The following is a 23,320-nucleotide window of genomic DNA, read 5'->3' as shown; positions in this document are numbered from 1 at the left end:
CATATTTTCTATGCGGTTTCTTCCCAGTCTGATTTCAGTAAACTCTTATATCTACACACAACTGTCGTTCATTCTTAGTTTCAGCCTGATGAATGCCATCTGCTCATGACAAGGTGTGTATCTATTAGATTTGAACACTGTCACATTGACTTTATGTTTAGGGCAATTTCATGTGCAATAATGTAACAGTTATCAGAGAGAATAGTATAGCTTTATATAGTAGGTAATGTCACACCTAGATAATACTGGGCAGAGACATGAAGCATGAGGAATTCAATTTAATAACATAGTTTCATTGGTGTTATGTTTTCCTGAGAAAGACAGAGTATCTTTTAATGACTAATATGCAAGATCTGGACCGCGCGTGAATTGAATTTGTGTTGGTATGCCACAGAACTGTTTGGTGAGGTTTTTTTGTTTTTTTTTTGTCCCATGAGGCCCATTAGCAATAACAGCATTTACGAAAAAAGGGTTCACCCTCAATAGGACGCCACTCTCCTCTCTTTTCCTTCCAGTCTTCTCTGGCGTCTGCCCTCAGTCTGGCTAATATTAGATAAGACTCACACTCTTGATATTTGGCAACCTGTCAAAAAAAAAATTAATGACACCTGCGACCACAAGATTACTGACTCCAAGTGAATGAATGTGAATCTTCAAATAAATAGAAATATTCATAGATCATCTTTTTTGAAGAATTGTTGTTCAACCGACTCTTTACTAATGTAGCAGCATTAATGCAGGACAGATGCATTCAAAGAGGGATGTAGAGGAGCTTGGTGGTTAAGCAGTGGGAGTATCATTGAACAGGGTGGGAAGTGAATGTGAGTTAATACCATATGGTGTTGTGAGTGTTCCTGAGGGGTTACATTGACCTCCCTGCCCACTCATGGAAAGGTAGCACCCTCTAAACACCAACGCATGACATGGGAGAACTCTTTATGACTCACCATTCACAAGCACGCACACTCTCTCTCACACATTCACTCAAACATGCGTGCATGTACCCTTAAATTGATCTGCACTCACACAAATGACATATTATTGCTCATACTTTGGACAAAACCATTAGTCAACCACACACACAAAACAATTGTGTTGTTGCTGCCATTCTGCATATAAGAAGTATTAGTAAAGGAACAAGTACAGGCCGTTTTGGTAACTATCAAGTCCAGGCTGGCTTATACGAGGGATTGTTCTCAAGAGTATGGGATGTGTGCTATCATGTTATGTTACTAAGCCATTACAAGTGTCTCCCTTGGGATGTTGCCAGTCGTTTGCTCTTTCTCTAACTTCATGTACAACAAAGACATTTATCACAGAAGGTTAATGATTTTCAGGGATTGTTTTTTTTTTATTCACTGTTTCCAACTTTTTTCTGTACAATCCTGTTCTTCACAATTCATGACCCGACTCCATATCCTTAGGATATTAACCAAAGATATCATCTTTTGTTGGTTGTAATGAACAAGGTCAAGCTAATATGTATGTCCTATCTCCTTTCTCCTCCACAGAGCTATATCCATGGCAGCAGTCAGGCTCAGTTTGTGGCCGAGTCTCACATCATCCTTCTCCTGAGTATCCTTTCACCCACGTCTCATGTTTTGACATGCATTGAAACGTGGCGCTGCTAAATTCAAACTATCCAGAGCCATTGAGCTCTCTGATAGGCCCAACATCTCATATTGGCAACACATTCTTTCTATTCCCCATTTGATCACACACACACAACGCCTGGGAAGGCACCTTGTTATGTGTCTCGAACAGCATTTTGTTTTCCGCTACATTTGTTTTTCCCGACACGAAAAACTTTGTCATTTGTGTGCATTCTCCATAGGGAGGCTGCCTGCTGGACCGAACAAACAGACAATACAAAGACAAGAGATTGCCCCTTTTAACTTCCACCTCCTTGCCTGATTTGTTCCAAATTCAACTGCTGATGATAGGGGGTGTGTGTGTGTGTGTGTGTGTGTGTGTGTGTGTGTGTGTGTGTGTGTGTGTGTGTGTGTGTGTGTGTGTGTGTGTGTGTGTGTGTGTGTGTGTGTGTGTGTGTGTGTGTCTGTGTGTCTGTGTGTCTTTTTGCCTGTGTACTTATTTGGCAGGATGGATATTTCTGTTTGTGTTTGTCTACTTCTCTGTCTGCTTGTGTACCCGTGTGTACTTGCACTGGTGCTTTTATATGTGTGTGGGTAATGATACTGCTCGTTCCTGGCTGTTGTGTTTGTCCCCATGGGAAATAGCAGGGCCAAGGTCGCACCTGCTGCAGAGCAATATTTGTTTGTCCACACACTAACACACACACACACACACACACACACACACACACACACACACACACACACGGTTATTTCCTTCATTCTCTGCCCATCGCATTACATCTAAATGAACACATTTACACCTGCAGGAATGCTACCACGCCTCCCCGTGTTGTCGGTGCAGGTGGTGTAAACACATTGTATGTAGTTTCCCCATGGATGTAACCTTGTTTAATTTATCTTGCATGCATTCACACCCTGGCATCACTTGTCAGGCTGTGCACATGGATTATGTGGATTCGTATGCAGAGCATGCTTAAGGAAACAATATGTAATTATAAGCCACTGGAGGCTGGGTTTTTGCAATGATTTTTAAAACGGCTAAAGAGTTGAATGGAGCACTGCCTGCTTCTGTAAAATAGAGATGTTTACAGTATTTGATGAACTGTATATAATTATGTGTTTATGTCTTACGTTCAGCAAGTCATATCGCTGAAACAATGGTTAAATACTACTATTACATGGCACCGATACATACAAACAATGTTACCATGCTGGATCTGCAAAAGTCCCAGCAGATTGAGAATAGAAATGACAAAAAAAGGGTCAAATGTATTTGCAGGTTATAGATGTATCCGTATATGATAAGCATATCATAACAGATTTTACCCACAACATCTTTGCATTACGTTTTTCTCTTTGTGGCAATTATTTTTGCATGAATGGGATTCAAAATCAGCACAATTTTTCATTTTATTTTATAGAAAACAATGCAATTCAACACACCATTAACTAAACCCTGATTTAAACAAAATACAGTTAAAAAATTCCTCTCTGCCACAATCTCAACAAAACATGAAGCTTTAATTTGATAGTATTTCTCTAAGGTCTATTGCGCATGATTGCTTGATATAGTGAAAGTGGCCACTCATACACCTGTTACTGTGCCTGATGTGGAGTGATTCTAGCCACACGTTTTGAGTGTCTAAGTGTGTAAGTGCAGAAGTGTGTCCTGCAGTTCTTCCTGGGGCAGTTTGTACTTCCAGAGTTTCCCTTTTCCCGTATGCCAGTGTGTTGTTTCCTTGACAACCTTGTGCCAGATGCCGCAATCACCATGGGAATGGTGCTGCTAAATGAGGCTGCCACCTCCAAGGGAGACGTTGGCAAGAGGAGAAGTAAGTAGAGAGGATTGTTTTCTGTTGTTTCTCCTTTTTCTGTCCCTTTTCTTTCATTTTTAAAGCTGCACTGCCTCAACTGTGGAGCATCCTAAGTGAGGCAAAGGGTCACAAGTTTAGGGTGTGTGCGTGTGTGCGCGCGCAATAGTTAATTTTTGAAAGATATATGGTAAACATTTACACATAGCCTACATATTCACTCATCCATAGTTCAAATAGAAATGTGTTGACTTTTTATATCATTGAATGCAAACCACAATTTCTGGTATTAACATTAAAAATCTCCTGGCTGTTGTTGACAGTTTGGCCTCCTATATGTCTTAGAAAAGGGCATTGTCTGACTGCAACATCAAAGGCAGGGAGATCCTTTTTCGGCTGTCAGACTTACCCTGAGTGCTGAGAGGATTCCCCCTCTTTTTAAATTGGACTTACACTCGCCAACTTCATAAGCACTTATTTCTTCGCGAGGCCTCTCGCTTCCACTCTCCATCACTGGAAAATAACATTTCATCACTTGGCTCCCCAACCACTCCTGGTTTCACTGTATAGGGCAAATGCCTTACACTCAGCCTCCTCTTGTGCTTTCGGCTCGATGCCTGTGTTTTGTCATAACACATATCCCATTACTTGAGCCTTCTGTAATTAATACCTTTTATGTTCGAAAAGTAGGCACACTTGAAGACCGTTTAAGAACATTTGGCAGCACATTCAGGGTTGCAGTTCTTAAACAAATGAATATGAGTTATTGGTATTAAGACAACACGAGGCAAATGAAACAGGAAACCTCTTTATAGAACAACTGCTCCAGAGTCCTACTGAGGGAATCTCCACAAGCTACCTTTGATTTTATTTTTTATTTTTTATAAAGCTCTGAAGGCTTTCCATCACAAATATCAAGCCTACTTTCTACTTATTAAATAGCCCCTGAAGTGAATAATCTTCACTGTACGGTCTGGGGATCCACTGTTACTTACATAATGAAGGATACATTAATGCAAAAAAAAAAAAAAAAAAATCAAATGTTATTTTATGCCTCGGCCTCAGAAGATATCTCACAATCCTACCAACAGCCAGTGGAAATCTTCTGAAACAAATGAAAATTAATGGAGCAGGATTATTTTGTATCTCTCTCTATCAGTGCCGCTACCTTCACCTCTGTCTCTCCTGAATCCAGCTGTTTATTTTGATTGGTTGAAAGTATCTCGGGCCGAGCGTTGAGGACATCCTCCTAATCTCTCCTTTAACGTATAGTCAGGATGTCTTGGAGGGAGCTGGACTCAGGCTGTTGTTTCTCCAGCTGCTTTACTGAGCTGTAAGAAGTGATTCCTCATGATGTTCAGCTCCTCTTGAGCATTCCATCAGAAGAGGGTTAGTGTCGGGGTCAGCAGAGAGGAGATGAAGTTAGTCCGCTGTTAGTGAGGTTTTTAATTAATTGAATTCATACTGTATTACAATGCTAAAAAAAGCAAATGCTGTATTTAGATGGTTGAGATGGGAAACTCCTGTACATAGATACAAACGTACGTACACACACGCGCCCGCACACATATACACACCACACATAAATGAACCATTATTCTAGTTCTCTCATTAGTGTGATGTGTATTTGCATAAGTGTCAATTAGGAGAAGCAGCGACGACTATGAGAGGCACTAATTTCACTTTCCAGTTAATCACTGAGATGACCCCTCACCTGCCCCATAACTGCCCCTGAATTCTCAACTACAGTATGCTTTGGGAGTGCTTGACTAACTTTGCCATACAAAGACCCATTGTTTCTATGTCCTCCATGATATACCCCTATGGAAATGTATTTGAGCTGTGCTTGATAAACGTTGACCAATAGGTAGATTTATGTGGCTTCATCAAAATTAACTTGATTTGGCCAGACAAGACAGTTATTTATTTTGTGTTTGTTTAATTACCCAACTTAATCCTGAGACCACTAATAGTTCAGTTGTGAAAATAAGAAATCAATTAGACTTATACGCTACTTAGTAAGGAGGCATTTAACCAGGCTGCACTTCATCTGAACCACTACAAACTCATTGTATATCTGTACCTGGCGAAATCATAATAATATTAGTTAAACGATAAAGGGAATACTGTAAGTAACGTTATTCTTATAATAATTATAAATAATAGTGTTAGATTAACGGAATGACACAAAATAATGTCCAGAGTGAAAAGTACAAATCTGCAAAATTGGTAATGGACCACAGCTGTGGAGGTGAGATTGTCCAGGGTCTAGTAGTCCATATACCAGAGTAGGTTGAAGATATAATTAATATGGCTATTATCTCTTGTTTACTCTATATAAGGGTCAGTCCTTGATAAAATGTATAGCTCTTAACTACAAATATAGCTCTGCATATTGGCACCTGCTCTTGAGAGACTGAGAATTTCCTATGCAAACCTAAACCTCTTGAAAAACCTTAGTCACTCCAGCACAATTCATAATCAACCACGCACACAGTAAGTAGTAGAAGTGCACTTTGCTGATTGCACTGAAGGTGAATCTCAAATGAAATCAAACTTTTAGGCAATTGTGTCTCTGAGTGTAAAATGTGTTTTGAAACCTTGTGCGCCCACTCTTTTCCATTCTTGAATGAAGAAATGGAGGGTCCCTGTAAGGTTATCAACAATAATGGGCCCCTGTTCTGCAGAAATGTTTGTTTTAAGTTTTTAGCAGTTCGTGTTCTAACCAGGATTTCCATGCTGTTTGACGCAAAACATATTATTTACTTTGAAAAATGCATTCTTTTTTATTAAAGGTGCAATTTGATCTTTTAAAGATATGTCACTTAATAAAATGTGTTAGGTTTCCAAATTGGTACAGTATCACATTATTTTGTTACTGGTAGTCTTGCAAAGACCAGCTTTTCCACACACCGTGTTTATTTGATAAGCAAGGAAGATGTTTTTTTATGAGTAGCGCTTTGTGTTTTTATTGTTATGATTTACGTTAACATTATCCCCCCCAAACATTAAGAAAGTAGCATACCATGTCAAATATAGTATAGAGGCCACTGAGGGAAAGATGTATTGCGCATGTTGAGTTAAAGTATGTCACCCTCTCCATTGCTAAGATGTTCAGCATACATTTCAATTGTGATCATCACTGGCTTCATGGTGTGGATTTCAATACTTAAGATTACAGACATGGAAATGGAAATGCCAGACCAGCTTTAAAAATGCTCCATGTGGAACCATTGACGTGCTGTCACTGAAGGGCAGAGGGTGCCTGACAACTCCTGATCAGTGTCTTCTGGAAGTGTTGAGGCTGTAACACAGTTCATCGTTTCAAAAAAGGAGGTGGTACATATACTAATGACATACCGGTGTTCAACCTTTTCCTTGACTGTCCAGACGGATTGTCTGCCTAATCTCTAGATTATGAGAAGGGGAGGTAGATATTAGATGGCCTTATACTGGTAACAACCTTAAACACAGGTACACACTTATACACAAGATAATCGTTATTCGGTGTGATGAAAAAGCAACCCAAGAAGCCTTTCAGTTGCCATGCATGCACACGTATGCACATGCAGCTAAAAAATGTACCATGAGTTATCCTTGAGATGATAAAGCTTTGCAATTAAAATGATCTCTGTATCGGACGGAACTCGCTCATACATCTTTATAGATTTATGCACATATCACATATCCACACATGCTCACATAATTGAAATGCTGACCTATCACGTGTGCAGCACAAGGACATTTATCAATTGGCTCTTTTCTCCCATTACTTTCCTTTTCTTCCCATGTGTGGGAACTGGTATTTTTTCATCGTACCGGATACATTCCTTCAACTTTTTTTATTTGGATGATTACCGCCTGCTCATTTCTATAAACTGAAGCAAACACGTGTTGAAGATTACATGATGTTACTGTAGCACAGGCATACTCATTCTTACAGAAACCGGTTACGTAAAGCACGAGCAGTATTAAGACGGACACTCGCATGGAATAAACAGTTCCATTTCCCACACACACCACTGCCATTCAGATGACACACACGCACATATGGACGGATGCACAAATTAAATAAATGCTTTATAGAACCGCATTGAAAAAAGGTCGCCTGTCAGTCATAGAGAGAGGATTAGGCTTGAATGGTAGTGTAATCACTGGATGTGCGTGTTAAATCCCTGGCATATAGCTCCCATACTGCTGAGTGCGGCTACAGGAAGTTATCTGCAGCTTCCGTGTGCATCGGCATCAGAAATGGCAGCAAAGGAGTTAGTGAGCGAGTGAATGTAGTTACAAAATGAGCTAGACAGAAGGAAGGAGGGTGTGAAATGTGAAGGAGGGGAATGAAGCGTCAGGAAAAAATTGAGATGGTTGTGTGAAAGATAAATACATACAGCGCAGTCAACTTTATAGCAAGCCAACCCGCCACCCATGGTGAAATGCCCTCACTGGAGTCAAAATGGATTCCAGCCGACCAATATAAATAATTATGATATCTTGCTTTATTAAAGAGGACCTATGATGCTTTTTTACTTTTTTGACCTATAAACGTTGTTTTGATGATTCATAGTCATGCTTAACCATACTAAATTATCAAATAATGACTTACATGCATTTCGACGTATTCCCTGCTGACCGTCTGGGGTGTCTGTGCAGAGCACTAAACACTATTCTAGCCAGTCGAGAAGTCACGTCTTCAAAGCGGTCTACCCTTTGTAACTTTGTGACGTCGCATGTAACTTTGTGAAGTCACCACGCGGATGTTTCCATGTATGGTAATGCTGTCACTTCCCTGTTCGCGTCTGCCTCGCGTCTGCCTCGCGCCCTTATAGGTCCATGCTCGCGCTTCCCGCCACTGAAAGTGTTCCAGAAGGAAGGTAACCAATCACAACGGAGTGGGGTTTGCAGGAGGGGGGGAGGGTAGCGGAGATGGCCGATGCACAGGCGGAGGGAGCGGAGATTGCCGAAGCACACACACTCAAGTGTTGACAGGACGTGCTGGATCGCCAAAATAAGAGAAAGAGCTTCCCGAAAATCTACATAGTTTTTTGTGATGTGATTCGTGTCAGGTTGCTCTATAGCAGTGTAAAACAAGAAATTAAGACCAGAAAAGTAGTATAATAGGTCCTCTTTAAGCTCCTTAGTTGGAGATACTACACAATAACTACTCCTCTCGCAGACTCGTGAACCACCAAGGTATTCAGAAAGGGTGTTGATGTCAAAATATCAAATAAAGTAAATTGGTCATAGAAAATAAGAAAAATAATTTTGCTAACAATGTTAAAGAGGACCTATGATACTTTTCGACTTTTATGACCTATAAACGTTGTTATAATGATTTATAGTCATGTTTAACCATACTAGCGTATCAAATAATTACGTACATGCATTTTAACGTATTCCCTGCTGACCGTCTGGGGTGGCTATGCAGAGCACTAAACACTATGGCAGCCGGTCGAGAAATAACTTGTTCAAATTTCCGGGTATCGTGAGTCACGTACCCGGATGTTTCCATGTATGGTAATGCTGCTCAGGCAAACTCCGGCTGCATGCCCCCACCTTCCTGAAAATCTCCCGCTGCTGGAAGGAAGGTAACCAATCGCAACGGAGTGGGGTTTGCTGCAGGGGGGGGGAGGGGCGGAGAAGCTCAAAGCAGTGTGTAGAGAGAGACTGCTGTGCTCGCTAGGGTAAGAGGAAGAGTGTCCCGAAAATCTACATAGTTTTTTGTGATGTGATTCGTGTCAGGTTGCTCTATAGCAGTTTTTAACAAGAAATTAAGACCAGAAAAGTAGTATAATAGGATCTCTTTAAGTTATTTTGTAATTAAAAATAATTTAAGGGAGGAAATTGCTTTCCGCATAAGCTTTAAGAAGCCATCCAAAAAGAGCAGCAGGCTTTTTTGTTACAGTTTAGCGTAATAACATTGAAACGATTGTGGATGGTCGTATCCTAAGGTTACGTCGGTCTCTTAACGCCATGTTGCTTATCAAATAATGAACTGTTAAGAAGCGTTTAGCATCACAATATGCATTCATGTTTCCCCTCCTAATGAGGAAGGCTCAACTTAATATGTCTATTGGCTTTCTCATGCTCGGGAAATGTAAATGTTATTTTTTTGTCCCATGCCAATATATCATGATTTGAATTGAGCCAAGTCATACAGTCAAAAGAGGGATTACCACCTTTGTCATTTAGGGAATACATTCAGTTTAAGCAAGTTGTCATTTCGCCAAGGTCATAAATCACTTAGCATATTAGCATGGTGCGCGCGCGTGTGTGTGTCTGTGTCAGTCATTATCCATGGACGAATACTAAGATACCTCTGAGTCATAATTGATGAGCTCTGGGAAATATATTCCACTATACTTAATGAAGACACACAGACGTTCTGTCGCTCACGCACTCACAGGCACATACGTGGAGCTCAGCCCAGGGAACACAGGGGCAGGAGGGCTCTCCCTGGAGATGCACTCTCAAATATGCAGTGCTCTCAATCAAGTCACTAAGCCAATGTCGCACACACTCGCAGCCTTTTTGCATTACAATACTTGCCAGAACATTGTCTTGAATTCATTTAGCGGTGTAACTTTAATATAACCCCTAGATATGTCCTCTCACCTAAAAAAAATAGTTTTAAACAACTTACCCTTGTGGCTAATGCACTTTGCTCCTCACAAGAATATGAATGTACCAGTGTGCATGCACACGCAACATGATTCCGGAGGGGGGGGGTCTCGTGTGTGTGTGTGCGCGTGGGCCTGTGATAGATGCATTTGTCATAACCACTAACACAGTACAGGAAGGTCCCTTAAAGGTCCCATATTATGCTAAATGCACTTTTTAAATGTGTTCCAACATATCCATGCGTCCACGGTGTGCCTAGAGACTGCCAAAATATCAATAAAAATAACAATCTCTCCTTTTCTCACTCTCCCCTTTTCTGAAACCCCCACCCCTCCCCCCAAAAACACTCCAGTCAGAATTATCCCCTTTTCTGACCTCACAAACCGTAAAGCCAGAAGCTTCCACTGTGCAGCCCACACCCCTATTTCTTATTGGTCCACGGCCCTGACAGACAGAGGGCGAGGCGTATCTGGCTTCGCTTCCGGACAGGGGGCGGGGGGAGCTCAAAGATTGTATATTTACGAGGGGACCTGCAACTCTTTTTTAAAAAATAGGCTATTGTGAGATTAGCTGAACATCAGCATAGTACAATAAATTATCTGAAAGTTTTTTTCAGCAAACAATTAAAGAAAAACGTATTAGGGACCACTAAGACCATATAATATGGTGTATAATAGAACCGAAAAGTGTATAATATGGGAGCTTTAAGGTTTCTGTGGATGTGTGTACAATTCCAATTATTCCTATGTTGAATTATAAATGTATGATATGCAAATGAATTGAAAGAAAGAAAGAAAGTAGAACAGTTGTAGTGGAGCTGACGGGGAGCAATGACAGCAAAATGTGTCCTATACACACGTGCAAGGTAGATCACAGAACACACACAGAACACACAACCCACTGGAGCCCTGAATTAGAGGGACACAAATTGACACTGCCACTGAATCGGTCTTTACATTTTCCCGGCCAAATCTTTTTCTTCTGACTTTGCTTCCTTTCTCACTCTGACACATAAGTTTCAGCACACACTATCACACACACACACGCACGCACGCACGCACGCACGTACGTAGCGAGAACAAATGTATATATCTCAGTATTTAGTCTCCAGGAGAGGTCCTCATCCTAATCCCTGATTAACAATATCAGTCGGTGGTGACAGTTTAATTTAACACAGTGCTTCTCAAGGATTAGCCGCTACACAAGGGCGTGTGCGTACACCCACACACGCAGACGCACACAATTCCTCTGCTGATTAAAGATCATGCTCATGTATATTTTGCTTTAGATTTGCCGCCGGCGGGAATAAGATAATAGTTGCAAGCACAACTGATCTGCAGGACAACGGGGATGATGATGAAAAAGCGACAGTGGCACATAAGATGAAGGATTAATTGAAGAAAAGTAGATCTTAAAGGATGTTGTCATGGTGCGCCAGTCAGCGTTCCAAACGTCCTTTCTATAAGAAGTTAAACAAATGTCAAATATGAAAATGTCCTACCACTTGCCAGCTGTGCACATGTAAGCCTGTGTAAGTGCTTACACGTGTTTGTACGTGTAAATGAAAAGGAAAGGATGCTTTCGGTGTGTACCATGTCTAAACCCTAAAATCACATTCAATTCGAAACAGAGATCCAAGAGTTGCATCAGTGGTTGTAATCTGCGTGTAATTAGATAAATGGTTGCCTTTAGACCGAAAAAAATCTATATTTTCACAGGCCATTCTGTACTGCTTTTGTCAGGCTATTTGCAGGACCTAATGAATATTGAAAAAAAAAAAGGAATCTCAAAATCATGATAGTTATAGTAACTTTAGTTTTAGGGAGGAATAAGCAGCTTCTTTATATAATTAATTTTATTTTTATGACTGGAATCAATTTAAATGTAATACATTTTTCTGATACTCTTATCTCATGTACAATTCAAATGTTAAATGTGTCCTACATGAAATGGTTTTGATGATTGTTTTGACAATGTGTGTGTTTGTGTCTGTTTCCAGTCATCTGCCTGGTTGGCCTTGGCCTGGTGGTGTTTTTCTTCAGCTTCCTGCTCTCCATTTTCAGGTCCAAGTACCATGGATACCCCTACAGGTAACTATGGCAACCATACAGTATGGCTACCACTGTAAGGATGCTTGCACAAGTTTCATCCAGCTTACTCAACTGCTATTTCAAACGCTAAACATACAGGCATACAATGAATCTTAAAATCATTGAAGTTGACATAAAATCACTGCCAAGTTATTGCAGACACGGTGCAAAAAAAATCCAGGCCAAAACAGGATCCATCCATTCCCATTATTTTACTGATCTGAAGACAGATGTTCAATTGGAAACATTTCAGCAGAGATTTGCAGTTTTTACTTTGTTGACTCAGACGCTTATTTGACGTGTTTGCAGTACACTCAATATACAGTCTATCCACGTTTGCTTATATATCCTGAATAATCAAAATCATGGTTCCCTCATGGATGTTAGTCGTCATATGGTGAATGTGTTTGGATGGCCGCCACTTCATTAAAAGATTTAATGTGAGACAGAAAACATTCTACACGTCTACAGAGTCTGGGCCCAATTCACCTCCACTGGAGTAGCTGTAGGATATTTGGGCACACCACCAGAACTTTTAGCCGCAGAATCTCACTTTCTGGACCGTGAAAGGTTTCAAAATGTTAAAGGTCACATATTATGCTAAATGCACTTTTTAAATGTGTTCTAACATATCCATGGGTCCACGGTGTGCCTAGAGACTGCCAAAATATTTAAAAAAATAACAATCTCTCCTGTTCTCACTCTCCCCCTTTCTGAAACCCCCACCCCTCCCCCCCAATATACTCCAGTCAGAATTTTCCCCTTTTCTGACCTCACAAACTGGAAAGCCAGAAGCTTCCACTGTCCAGCCCACACCCCTATTTCTTATTGGTCCACGGCCCTGACAGACAGAGGGCGAGGCGTATCTGGCTTCGCTTCCGGACAGGGGGCGGGGGCAGCTCAAAGATTGTATATTTACGAGGGGAGCTGCAGCTCTTTTTAAAAAATAGGCCATTGTGAGATTAGCTGAACATCAGCATAGTACAATAAATTATCTGAAAGTTTTTTTCAGCAAACAATTAAAGAAAAACGTATCAGGGACCACTAAGACCATATAATATGGTGTATAATAGAACCGAAAAGTGTATAATATGGGAGCTTTAAGGGCAACTCACCGGGTCAACTCATTTACCCTCATTGACATTGAACCATGTGGTGACCTGTTGGGAAAACATTTTATTTTGCCAGCTCAGTAAAGGGACTTAAAGTCCAATGATTGTTGTTTAGTAAATTAAATCCATATATGGGGTGTTTAGTCCTTTTATAATACTTGCAATGCTTTCTTTGATAGGTACATTATTGCTAAATATGTTCCTAATTTCCAAGTTTCTTTGAAAGACCTCTGTAATTTGCTAACTATTCGGGGGGAAATGGGGGATATCATTAAAGGAAATCATCAGGTTTATGAATTAATTATTGCAAACATTATTATTCATACATATTCAGTGGTGCGTGTGTACCTGTACACAAGAGAGATTAAGATTATCTAGGTTATGGAAGCAATTAATGGGGAGTTAGTCCTTGAAAGTACAGCAATTAAACCATGTCTTTGTTTTTACTATAATTGGTGCAAAGTTCTTTTCAGGAAACTTTATGGAAATAGTTTTGAAAGTTTCAGGACCATAAACTAAAGCGAGTTGACATGTTGAGCTGCAAGAAGTAGTGGATTAATGATTGTAATTTAATAATCTTTAAAGGCATATTGACCTTTTTCGGGGCAACTACTATTCAATGTTGTTGATAGAGACAGGGGCATCCTCAGCATTTGCTTCCAGAACCTGTTTGAGGTGCAGTCAGCATGTTCATAAATGTTCTATAAATGGTATCATCACAGGGCTTTAGTTTTATTTTTGGGGCCTAAAATGTGGTGTTGTGCAACCCAATTCAAACCCAGAAAGACTATGTACTATACATATTGCTTGTTGACTCACTATAATCTTTTTTCTCTCCGTTTCTCCCCCTTCTCAACACTGTTTAATCCTCCTCTGTCTCTCAGCTTCCTTATTAAGTGAAAAAGGCAGAAGAAGGAGTGGCGAAGATACTTGAAGAGGAGGAAGCAGTTCCACTATTGGGTTTAGAGTGCATACTGGGGTTTAGTGTTTTTAATTTGTGTGCATTGTGTTTTTTTATCGATTGTTATCATAAACTCTGCGAGCTGACTAGAAAATAAATTATTCCTTCTTAACACTGGAAAATAAAGGTGTTTGGCATGTGTCTGTATGTTTGGCGTTTCTCTATGGTTCCGTTTGGTGGATGAATAGTCTGTGTAGGTTAGATATGAAATGAGACTGATGTGTTTGTAATCCATGCGTTGGATCCTATTTATAAAAATGTAGTGAAACAGAAGCCTAGAAAGATGTTTTTTTTTTTTCTGGTAAAAGTTGAACACCGAAGCAGAGAATATAGGTTTCATGATGAGTGAGTAGAGAAGCTTATTAACTAGTTGTGAAATATCTTAACAAATCCAATCTTTCAAAGTGCTTGTCACATCTATGTCTCCTACTGCGTGGTGCCAACACACACACACACAGCTTTTGGAGAAACACTGATAAAAAGCTTTTTCTGTACGTTCGGAGCTCAGTCAGACTCGAGGTAAAATATGAATGAGTCGAACAGTGAGCAGTGTGCAGATTTATACAAGCGCATATAAATCCAGTCATGTCTCATAGATGGTAGGGCTTTATCTCTTAGGCTAAAGTAATCTAAGTATGAATGGTGTTAGCTTCTGAGACAGCCTGTACTCAGACTGTGCACATTACACCTACTGCTGGTGCCACACACTGTGTGGTTGTTGCTTGCTAGAGATTTTCTTGGACCAAGTCCAAAATATGTTATTTTCCTGTCTTCATCCCTGTAATCTTACAAAATGTTCATGCGAAAATTTTCTCCGGGTAAAAGTATTTTAACTGACAACTAAATTACAGTTATTTTGAGGCAGCACAAACCATTTTGATGATTTTAGTTAAAGATTGGGGTCGTAGTTCAATAAAAAAAAGGAAAGGAAAGTAAAATGTTACCAATATGAGACACAGGCTTTTACTTTTGCTGCATTAAATGAACATCCACTTTCCCCCTGCACTGGCAAATTACAGTAGCACGTAATCTGAGTTCACAGAAGACTGACTGCAAGTGCTCCAACTTTTTCTTGCTGAGTGTGAGAAGCATAGGTCATTTAGAGAATACATGCATTCCTAATTCTTTCACTGGTGGACTGCCGTCTAAAAACTGAGTGGGCCGGAGCATTGAAACCATTTATGTAACAAGATGTGCGTGGGCGGACGAGGAATGGTGCAGCTGCACATTTGACAAACGTTTTGACAAATGTAATACAAATATTCCCTGTCAGTCTTTCTATTCTTGTCAATTTATTTTTTATATATATCTGTGTGTGTGTAAGCTGATTTTACCAAAACAAAAATATACATGGAGCTTTTTCACTGCACTGAATTTGCATGGCACTGCCGCACTTGCAGCGAGTTTATCATTCTTAACTTCACTTTTGTTTTTGTAGAACTGCAATAGTCTTAACTTATTAAAAATCTTATCATTCAGTTGGCTTTTGACTTGTTGAATCGTGTATTGGGAAATTGAATGTGCGGCTTCATGCAGACAATGACTCTCTAATCTCAAAGGCATACTGAAAGCTCTTTCCTGTTCAAGGCAGGAAGATGGTATAATCAAAATAACTACCTTCAGAAAGAGAGTGCATAGAGCGTAGTGGCCTTGTAATAGATGAGAGAAAATCATAACACCTGCCCTTTATATGTTTTTACACAACTTCCTCACTCAAGAGTGGGTAAACAATAACAGCAATAACTCATTTGAGCTCTGGCATCGAGCTCAAGGTACTTTGGTGTACTCGAACAAAAACCTTGCAACAGAGCTGATCGTCACCGTCGAGGAAATGAACATCTGCTACCCGTCAACGGTTGGCCTTTTACGGTGTGGAGGAAATAAGCAGAACAAATGTCACCTTCAGGGGGGATAAGTATTGGCAAACGGAGCGAAATCAATGTGGAAATTAGGGAGAGGGCAGTTGGAGAATAACAGACAGAATGACATATGGAGTAATCTCTCTACTGCTTCAAAAAGTCACTCTTTGAATGCTAAATATTAGCCACAACTCCCGTTACAAGGAGTACCTGTTAATTAAAGGTTTGAATAAGACTGCTTGTCACAACTAGTGTTTGAATTGTATGCTATGTGAAAACAGACATCAGCTGCCAAGTATATTGAATATAACCTGGTTACATTAATATAAACAGGGCTGCCAAGTTCACCAAAAATTTGGAGTGAGATTGTTTGGCCGAGGGACCCAAAACCGTGTCCTCTCTCCCACCCACTCATTTTTGCTAGTGTCCTGCAAGTCTACATATTGTTCATAATAAATCAGAAATAAAGACAATTGGAAAATGTGATAAAACATCAAAAGTCTTATTAAAATAAACAAATTCATGAATTACAAAGTCGTAGGGCAGGTTTTGATTAAACATTGGGTGTGGACATTATCAGTGGGGGTCTTGTGGTCCCCCCCAGAAAATGTTGAGCATTAAACACTTAATTTCCTGCATTCTGGTGAATTTTTATGAAGCAATGTGTGCCTTTTCTGCATTATTTTTTTATGTAAAGTAAAAGAGAACATTCATGGTTTTGCTGACACAAATTTAATTGAATAGCCTACAATGCATGTGTAGTGCTTTCAAATATCTTCTGTAGCCTACTGTTAAAACATTTGGTTAAACTGTAATAAAGGTAATTATTCTATATCATGTCTACTATTGAGGGTTGAGTGGCTGGTGATATTGTACTAGCAGCATTAGGCTTTATTCAAAGAAGAAACAATTTAGGGAACAATTCAACACCAATGCAAACTACTAGACTAAAATAAAACACCTGGGTTACTTGGTCCCTCCTCTTAGGCTACCTTGATTTGTGTTCAATGGCGACTGGTCATTAAGGGCACGTGGGGCGAAGTCCCACCTACTCTCACAAGAGAAAAAAAAAATATATATATATATATTTAAAAAAAAGTTTGGCGCTTTTAGTTCATTTTTAGCCGACCCTAGCTTGCTTCTTCAGATTGTGTTTGTCTGATTTGTGTCTCTGCCATGTCATGTGCCATGTCCATGGTTTCTGCAGTAAGACTACGGCAGGCGTGTGAGCCAGTCAGATTTGGGCCAAAGTGTCAGTGTTTTCATGTGTCAGTAGCATGGGGTCAGTAGCATTGCATTTGAAGGTGTGTGTGCTGCTGGTTGTGCTTATGTTATGGGCGATCATCAGCAATAGTTGTTGTTTTTGTTGTTTTTGTTGCCGATGCCATCGGAGTGTATGTTGTGAAGAGTGAGAGCTTTTTTATATATGTAACATATATTATTACTTTGAACTAAAGAGTTATCTGTGATTTTATTAGCCTGCCTTTATCTGACACCGCAGCAGCCTGCAGCGCGCAACCTACCTACTGAACGGAATATGTCTGTTTAAAATCACGGCATTAAAAGCACCAAATGACTTGCTTTAACGAATTTCGTTAGAATATAACGCGAAGAATTTTAGAATATTATTTCCATGAAGCTGTTTAGTCAGAAAGTGAGCGATCACGAGTGGCTCATCCTCGCTGCTGTCCAAGGCATTTTTTGAGAGGCAGCATTTATTGTATGCTCATAGTTAATCATATAGCAGTGCTGAAACCAAAGCTTCTCTCTTAAAATCGCGATCCGATTGCTTGTCCCTAACCTTGGATACACAGAGACATGTCCCCGAACTGACTGTGCGATAGTCTGTACAGTGAAACAGCCGCCTCCCTCGTTAGTTTCAGTCTACAGCCTACAATGCTAATATAACCACCACCTGCGCATGGAAAGCGTTTAAATAAAGCCTCTTATTTTTATTAGGAATTATTGAGCTGTTTTGTCATCAGAAAATGAAGAAGTACTTCAGCAGATTGTCTGTGATGTGTAGCCACATTGAGTCCACTCGGTGACCATAACGTCACAAAGGCTGCGTGAATGATGCTTTACTAAGTTAGTCCGATGCTGTGTTGTCACTTGACTCAGTTAGTTAAGATGCAGTTTGAGGTTCACGCTGCACACAGCTGCTGCTGGAGCCACCAGGAGTTTTTGCTCCACTTGAGAAAAATTGAATATTTGCAGTTTGCATAATCTATTTGAAATTGATATATATGTTTTGATCGTTCAAGATCCAGTCCTCATTCAAGTGTACTGTGTAGGTTATGTCACGCAAGAGAAACGATAATAGTCAGCTATCACCTCAACATGAAGGAAAACTCCACCTTGACATTTCTGTATCTGGCTGTCGGAGGCCAAAGACTGTAGCATCACATTGAATTTTCTCCTGTCTATTTTTTACTTAACTGTTAGTAAAGATGAAGGGAGCAATCCTTTCCTTCTTTGGCTAAAATGTGAAAGTGCACAATGATGTGAACAACTCATTTTGTGTTTATAAAATCGCCAGAATGCGAGAAACAGTGTCTTGTGAGAAGCTCAATTTTTTCCTGGGGGGGACCCCCAAGCCCCCTTTTTTTGGTGCGCCCCACCTGTTTTTTACACCTAGAAACGCCACTGTTTGTGTTATGAAAAGTGCTACAAATGTGCAATACATAAGCTGCAGTTCATTACACAGAAGAATAAAAGCATTTGTATTGGCGGATGAACCATTTGTTACTTTGCAAACCTAATTTTCAAACTAGATTACCAAAAACAATATACAAAATGATCCAAAGATCTTCTGAAGTTACTTGAGTGAAATTGAAGGGTTAACTTAAAGCCACTACGAGTAACATTGCACGTAGCGGTAGTATTTTTACGACGCCCGCTGTCGCAAAGCTGTTTTCTAGCTCGTGCCAGGCGTGCGAGTGTGAACTGAGAAGGGCGCAATATAGTGCATGTCCGTGTGTTGAAAGTGTGAGGACTCTTTTCGGCTCCGTGAGAGTGGGTTTGACACTGCATCAACTAATGCCAGTCAGTGCTACACACACCTGATTGCAATGAGTTGATGCAGCAGCGTCACCTAACTACTCTCTCTCACGGAGCTGAAAGATTACGTGTCCTCACAGAAAGCGAATGAACGAGAGACGGCAGTTAGTATGGATCACGATGAAGTAATGTGTTTGTGTTGTTGATGTAAATAATGACTATTTCAGATAATGGTTATCTGATGATGGTGAAGCAAAGCAAACTTTGTGTTAGTACCAACCCCTCATTCATTTAGGAGTAAACACTGCAGTCTAGTTTGCTCTCGTGAGATTGTATACACGTTGCTTGGCAACGCCCTCGTCCGCCCGTTGCCTATATCCTATATCCTGCCATCTATCACTCTCCCTTTTAGCTTTTCTTCATTGCATTCTCTTTTTTTTCTTTGATGGTTCAGCCCCGTTATCAGTCATTATGACGACAAATAACTGTCTCAAACAACGCTCCCGCTCCCCTTCCCTCACCTGGAGGGATAGGCTTCTCAAATCGCGTTGCTGCGCCCCAATGAAATCTGCGACCAATATGGATATGTGACCATAGAGCATGCACGCGTGAACCGAAAATCGGATTGGGTGTACGACCAGACCAAATGCAGTAATAAAAACTATATAAAAACGTCTTTCTTTGCACTGATGGTCTCGTATGCTGTTAAAGGTAATTTCTGATTATGAGAGGAAACATGAGGCTGTTTAAAAGATATTTAAATGTTACTCGGAGCTGCTTTAATATGTTTGATGCATGCGCGCTCAACGGCCGGCGGGGACACAATTCTTACAATTCCTGTATACTTTCCCCCCCCCCTTTTATTCTGACCTTATTAACGCCCAAATAGGGAAGGAAATGATAACCTTTCCCTTTGCCACAAACTGAGCTTGTCCAATGGATTGATGTGGCATTAATTATGTGTGAAGTTTAAAAAGAAAAACTTCCTCTTACAACTCCTGTGAAAACCCCCAATAACAAATATCCAAGGAAGCAGGGATTTCGAAGGTGGAACATAAAATGTACTTGCAAACCCAATGTCTAGCAGATGAAAGTTAATTGAACATATTATTTAGGATTGTGTGAGGGTTACCAATTTTGAATTCAATAGGCTAACAGAAGTACGTATTTACTGGCAGACTAGTGACTTTAAAGCAGCAGAGATTTTTAGGAAATAAATAATAAAAACAGCGTGTCTTGAGGTGGATTTGTCAATAGCTGTGAGTATGATTGCCTCTATCTGTCTTTGTGATGTAGCAGCAGCCTATTCAGTGTGCCTTCAGTCCAATGCGTGCTGGGATAGGCGTCTGCCTGTGAATGAAAGCACATTCATACATTAAATTGACATCTGTTGTATTATTCAAAAGCATTATACCTTTTTTCTCCGCCAGCGCGAGCACAGTGGCTGGTCCAAAATAAAGTTGACCGGGTTAGATCAAAATAAATAGGCTTTCAGAGCCACAGAGCAACTAGAGCGGAAACCTTTCTGAAATGCATTAGCACTGTGTGACCAGTTGTTATCGTTCATTTTGTAGCCGCTCATGTTTATTTCCATGCTTCCATTTCGAAAAAACGAAATCTAAGAAAGGCATTTGGCATTTGGACAATGACAGCGGGGACTGACATTTGAGGAGGTCATGGTTGGACATGGTTTTCACTGAGAGCAATTCATGGACTGCTTCTACTTTTCCTTTGTCCTTTCCGATGTTGACAGTCTGACGTACGCAGAGCCAACACACTCCTCTCTCGCTGTCCCCTCATAGAATCAAGAGGGGAACGCAGGTTGCTCCCATTACTCCTCTTTAACTGTTCTACTTTTCTTTTTATACATCTATTCATCGTGGTTTTAACCCCTTGAACAGGTTATACATGCTCTCCGCTGCTACGGTCCCTTTGCAGACAGTACCTCCTCATTTTGACATGTGCAGGATACATTATGTGTGTGCATTGGGCATTGTGAAGACACAATTTGAGTCCACTGATGTTAGCATGGACATATAAAGAGGGCTGTTAGTCACGAATGTGCAGAATGGCAGCCGTATTTGACAGCTAACTACGGCTACACCACCTGGTCATATGTGTAGGCCTATATATAAATGTATTTCCCCCAGCGCTTTCTAGTCAAGGCAGTCGCCTATAGGCAACACACTTCAGGGTCACGTCTGCATCTCCCACAAACACTTTTTACCAGCAAAATGTTTCGCATGTTTTGCAGTGTAGCCATAGCTATAGCTGTCAATTTCACCTGTGAAAAATTACTTAAGAAGCGTTATTGTTATTACTTATTTAATTCCTCATTCCAGCCATCTGGTCTGATTTGGCTCCAGTGTCCAATGCCCCTGTTTCATTCAGACTCTGTGTGGGCCCTCCTGCACCACCAACACAAACTTTGAAGAAAGTATTTTGCCGAATGTCTTTTTTTCGGAGCATGATGCCACCTCAGCATTCATCAACCTCTCCTCTGGCCTGCAGTCCACAAACACTTTCTCCGGTCATCCACGCCACAAGCTACAGCAATTATCATCGTGCTGTTTCTGTTGTTGCTGTTCCGTTGCATCAGTGTCCGTGTGTGTGTGTGTGTGTGTGTGTGTGTGTGTGTGCGTGCGTGCATGGATCAAAGGGTGTGGAAAAATGCGAGTGCATGCATGTGTTTTTCTTATTTATTTGGTTGGGCAAATTGTGATTTTGGAGGAAAAAGTGGTGGTGTAAGATAGAAGAGACCATGGATTCATCTCCATGTGTCTGATCTCTCTAAACAGCTGCTTCCCGCTTAAGTTTCAACTTGTTTGAAGAACTTTCCGAGGCATTAACTTGTATGATGTTTTAGAACAGACTGCTTCAAATGGGAAGTCAATTGGAATTGGAAACCGTTAAAATGACATTGTGTTAAAAAATAGGTAAAGGTAATGGGTGTTCATTTCACAGTGTTTTCTCTCTGTCTGTGTGTGTGTGTGTGTGTGTCTGTGTGTGTGTGTGTGTGTGTGTGTGTGTGTGCGTCTGTCATGGTCAGGGGAAAAAAGAATCCCAAATTCTCATCACTTGGTAAGTTTTGTCTAAATACTTTATAGATATGTTTTATATATTATACATGTATGAATAAATAATAATAAACAGTACATTTATAATAATCAAGTAATAGAGAATGCAGGGATTAAGGTGTTTTGGTAATGGAATAAGTTTAGTTGTTGGAAGGTCCTCAATTCAACTGTCTTTGTTTCAAAGCATGCAAGGCCATGCATCATGTTCGACAACGTAAATCCATGATGTGTATGAAAACTCATTTATTTTCATTTGTCTCGGTCTCTGAAATGTCTTCGAGGGCCCTCTCCTACTTCCTACAGTAATCATACAGCTGATGAGAAAAGATACTTCAGGAAACTCATTCCCGGAGAGGAATAATAATTCAGCAAAATATTTCCTTGATTACAACTTCAACCCAGCAGCGACACCGCCTTCACCCTTCCTTCCAGATCCTACCTGTGTGGTTAAGCCGGGTTCTGCCCTGAAACACAATCACTAAGATGTACAGCAATCACAGAAGCATTACCTGAGAGAGAGAGAGAGAGAGAGAGAGAGAGAGATAGCAATATGGAAAGGGGAAAGCATGGAGGGTATGTGAGTGGTATGAAGAAAATCACAGATAATACTAGATAATGCAATGGCTTGGCAGCTGGTGCAGCGCAAGATTCAGAGGTAACATCCACCACATATGTTATTACCACTTCTATTAGCAAGGGGAATTATTTTAGAGGATAGATTGCAGCTCTGATCTTCTTTTCCTGATGAAAAATAGATTACTCACAAACAGTGTGGTAAAAGAAACATGGTGTGGGTGTTAAATCAAGGGAAAAGCAGAGTTAATGTTATCTATCTGTGAAAGTTTCATTCATCTTTTTTTTTATCTTGCCATTGCATTGAAACTTACTAAAACTTCTTCTTCCTCAAAGGTTTTTCTAAAGAACTTGCGTTGCACTTCCACCGGGCCGCCATTTCAATTTATTGGGAACTGTTTTAATTAGGCTATATTGTACTTTCACCCATTTCATTTTAATTGCTGCCACTCTTCACCACTGTGTAAATGTTTCAATTGTTTTTCTCTTCACCTGTTGTTGTGTATTTGATGTATTTGCATTGAATATTGTTTATGTATTGTTGTTTTTCCTTTGAATTTGTTTGATCTCAACGTCATTGTAAATGAGGGTCACCCCTCAATTGGTCTCTCGAGGATAAAT

General features: G+C 40.3%; 1 protein-coding gene across 1 annotated transcript in view; it reads left to right on the top strand.

The window, feature by feature from the left end:
* The window catches only part of LOC307251697 (dolichyl-diphosphooligosaccharide--protein glycosyltransferase subunit TUSC3-like), a 75,309-nt gene extending 60,978 nt beyond the window's left edge, over positions 1–14,331 (top strand). The window contains exons 7-10 of the mRNA XM_080029094.1: positions 1,512–1,575; positions 3,353–3,427; positions 12,027–12,117; positions 14,114–14,331. Coding sequence (XP_079885220.1) covers positions 1,512–1,575; positions 3,353–3,427; positions 12,027–12,117; positions 14,114–14,129 — 246 coding nt within the window. The 3' untranslated portion in view covers positions 14,130–14,331. The remainder of the gene's footprint in view (positions 1–1,511; positions 1,576–3,352; positions 3,428–12,026; positions 12,118–14,113) is intronic.
* The last annotated feature ends 8,989 nt before the right edge of the window (positions 14,332–23,320 follow it).

This window comes from Ammodytes marinus, assembly GCF_949987685.1.
Source record: "Ammodytes marinus genome assembly, chromosome: 6".
Taxonomy (NCBI): Eukaryota; Metazoa; Chordata; class Actinopteri; order Uranoscopiformes; family Ammodytidae; genus Ammodytes; species Ammodytes marinus.
Note: the sequence above shows the minus strand (reverse complement) of the source record. Positions and strands in the feature narration are given on the sequence as shown.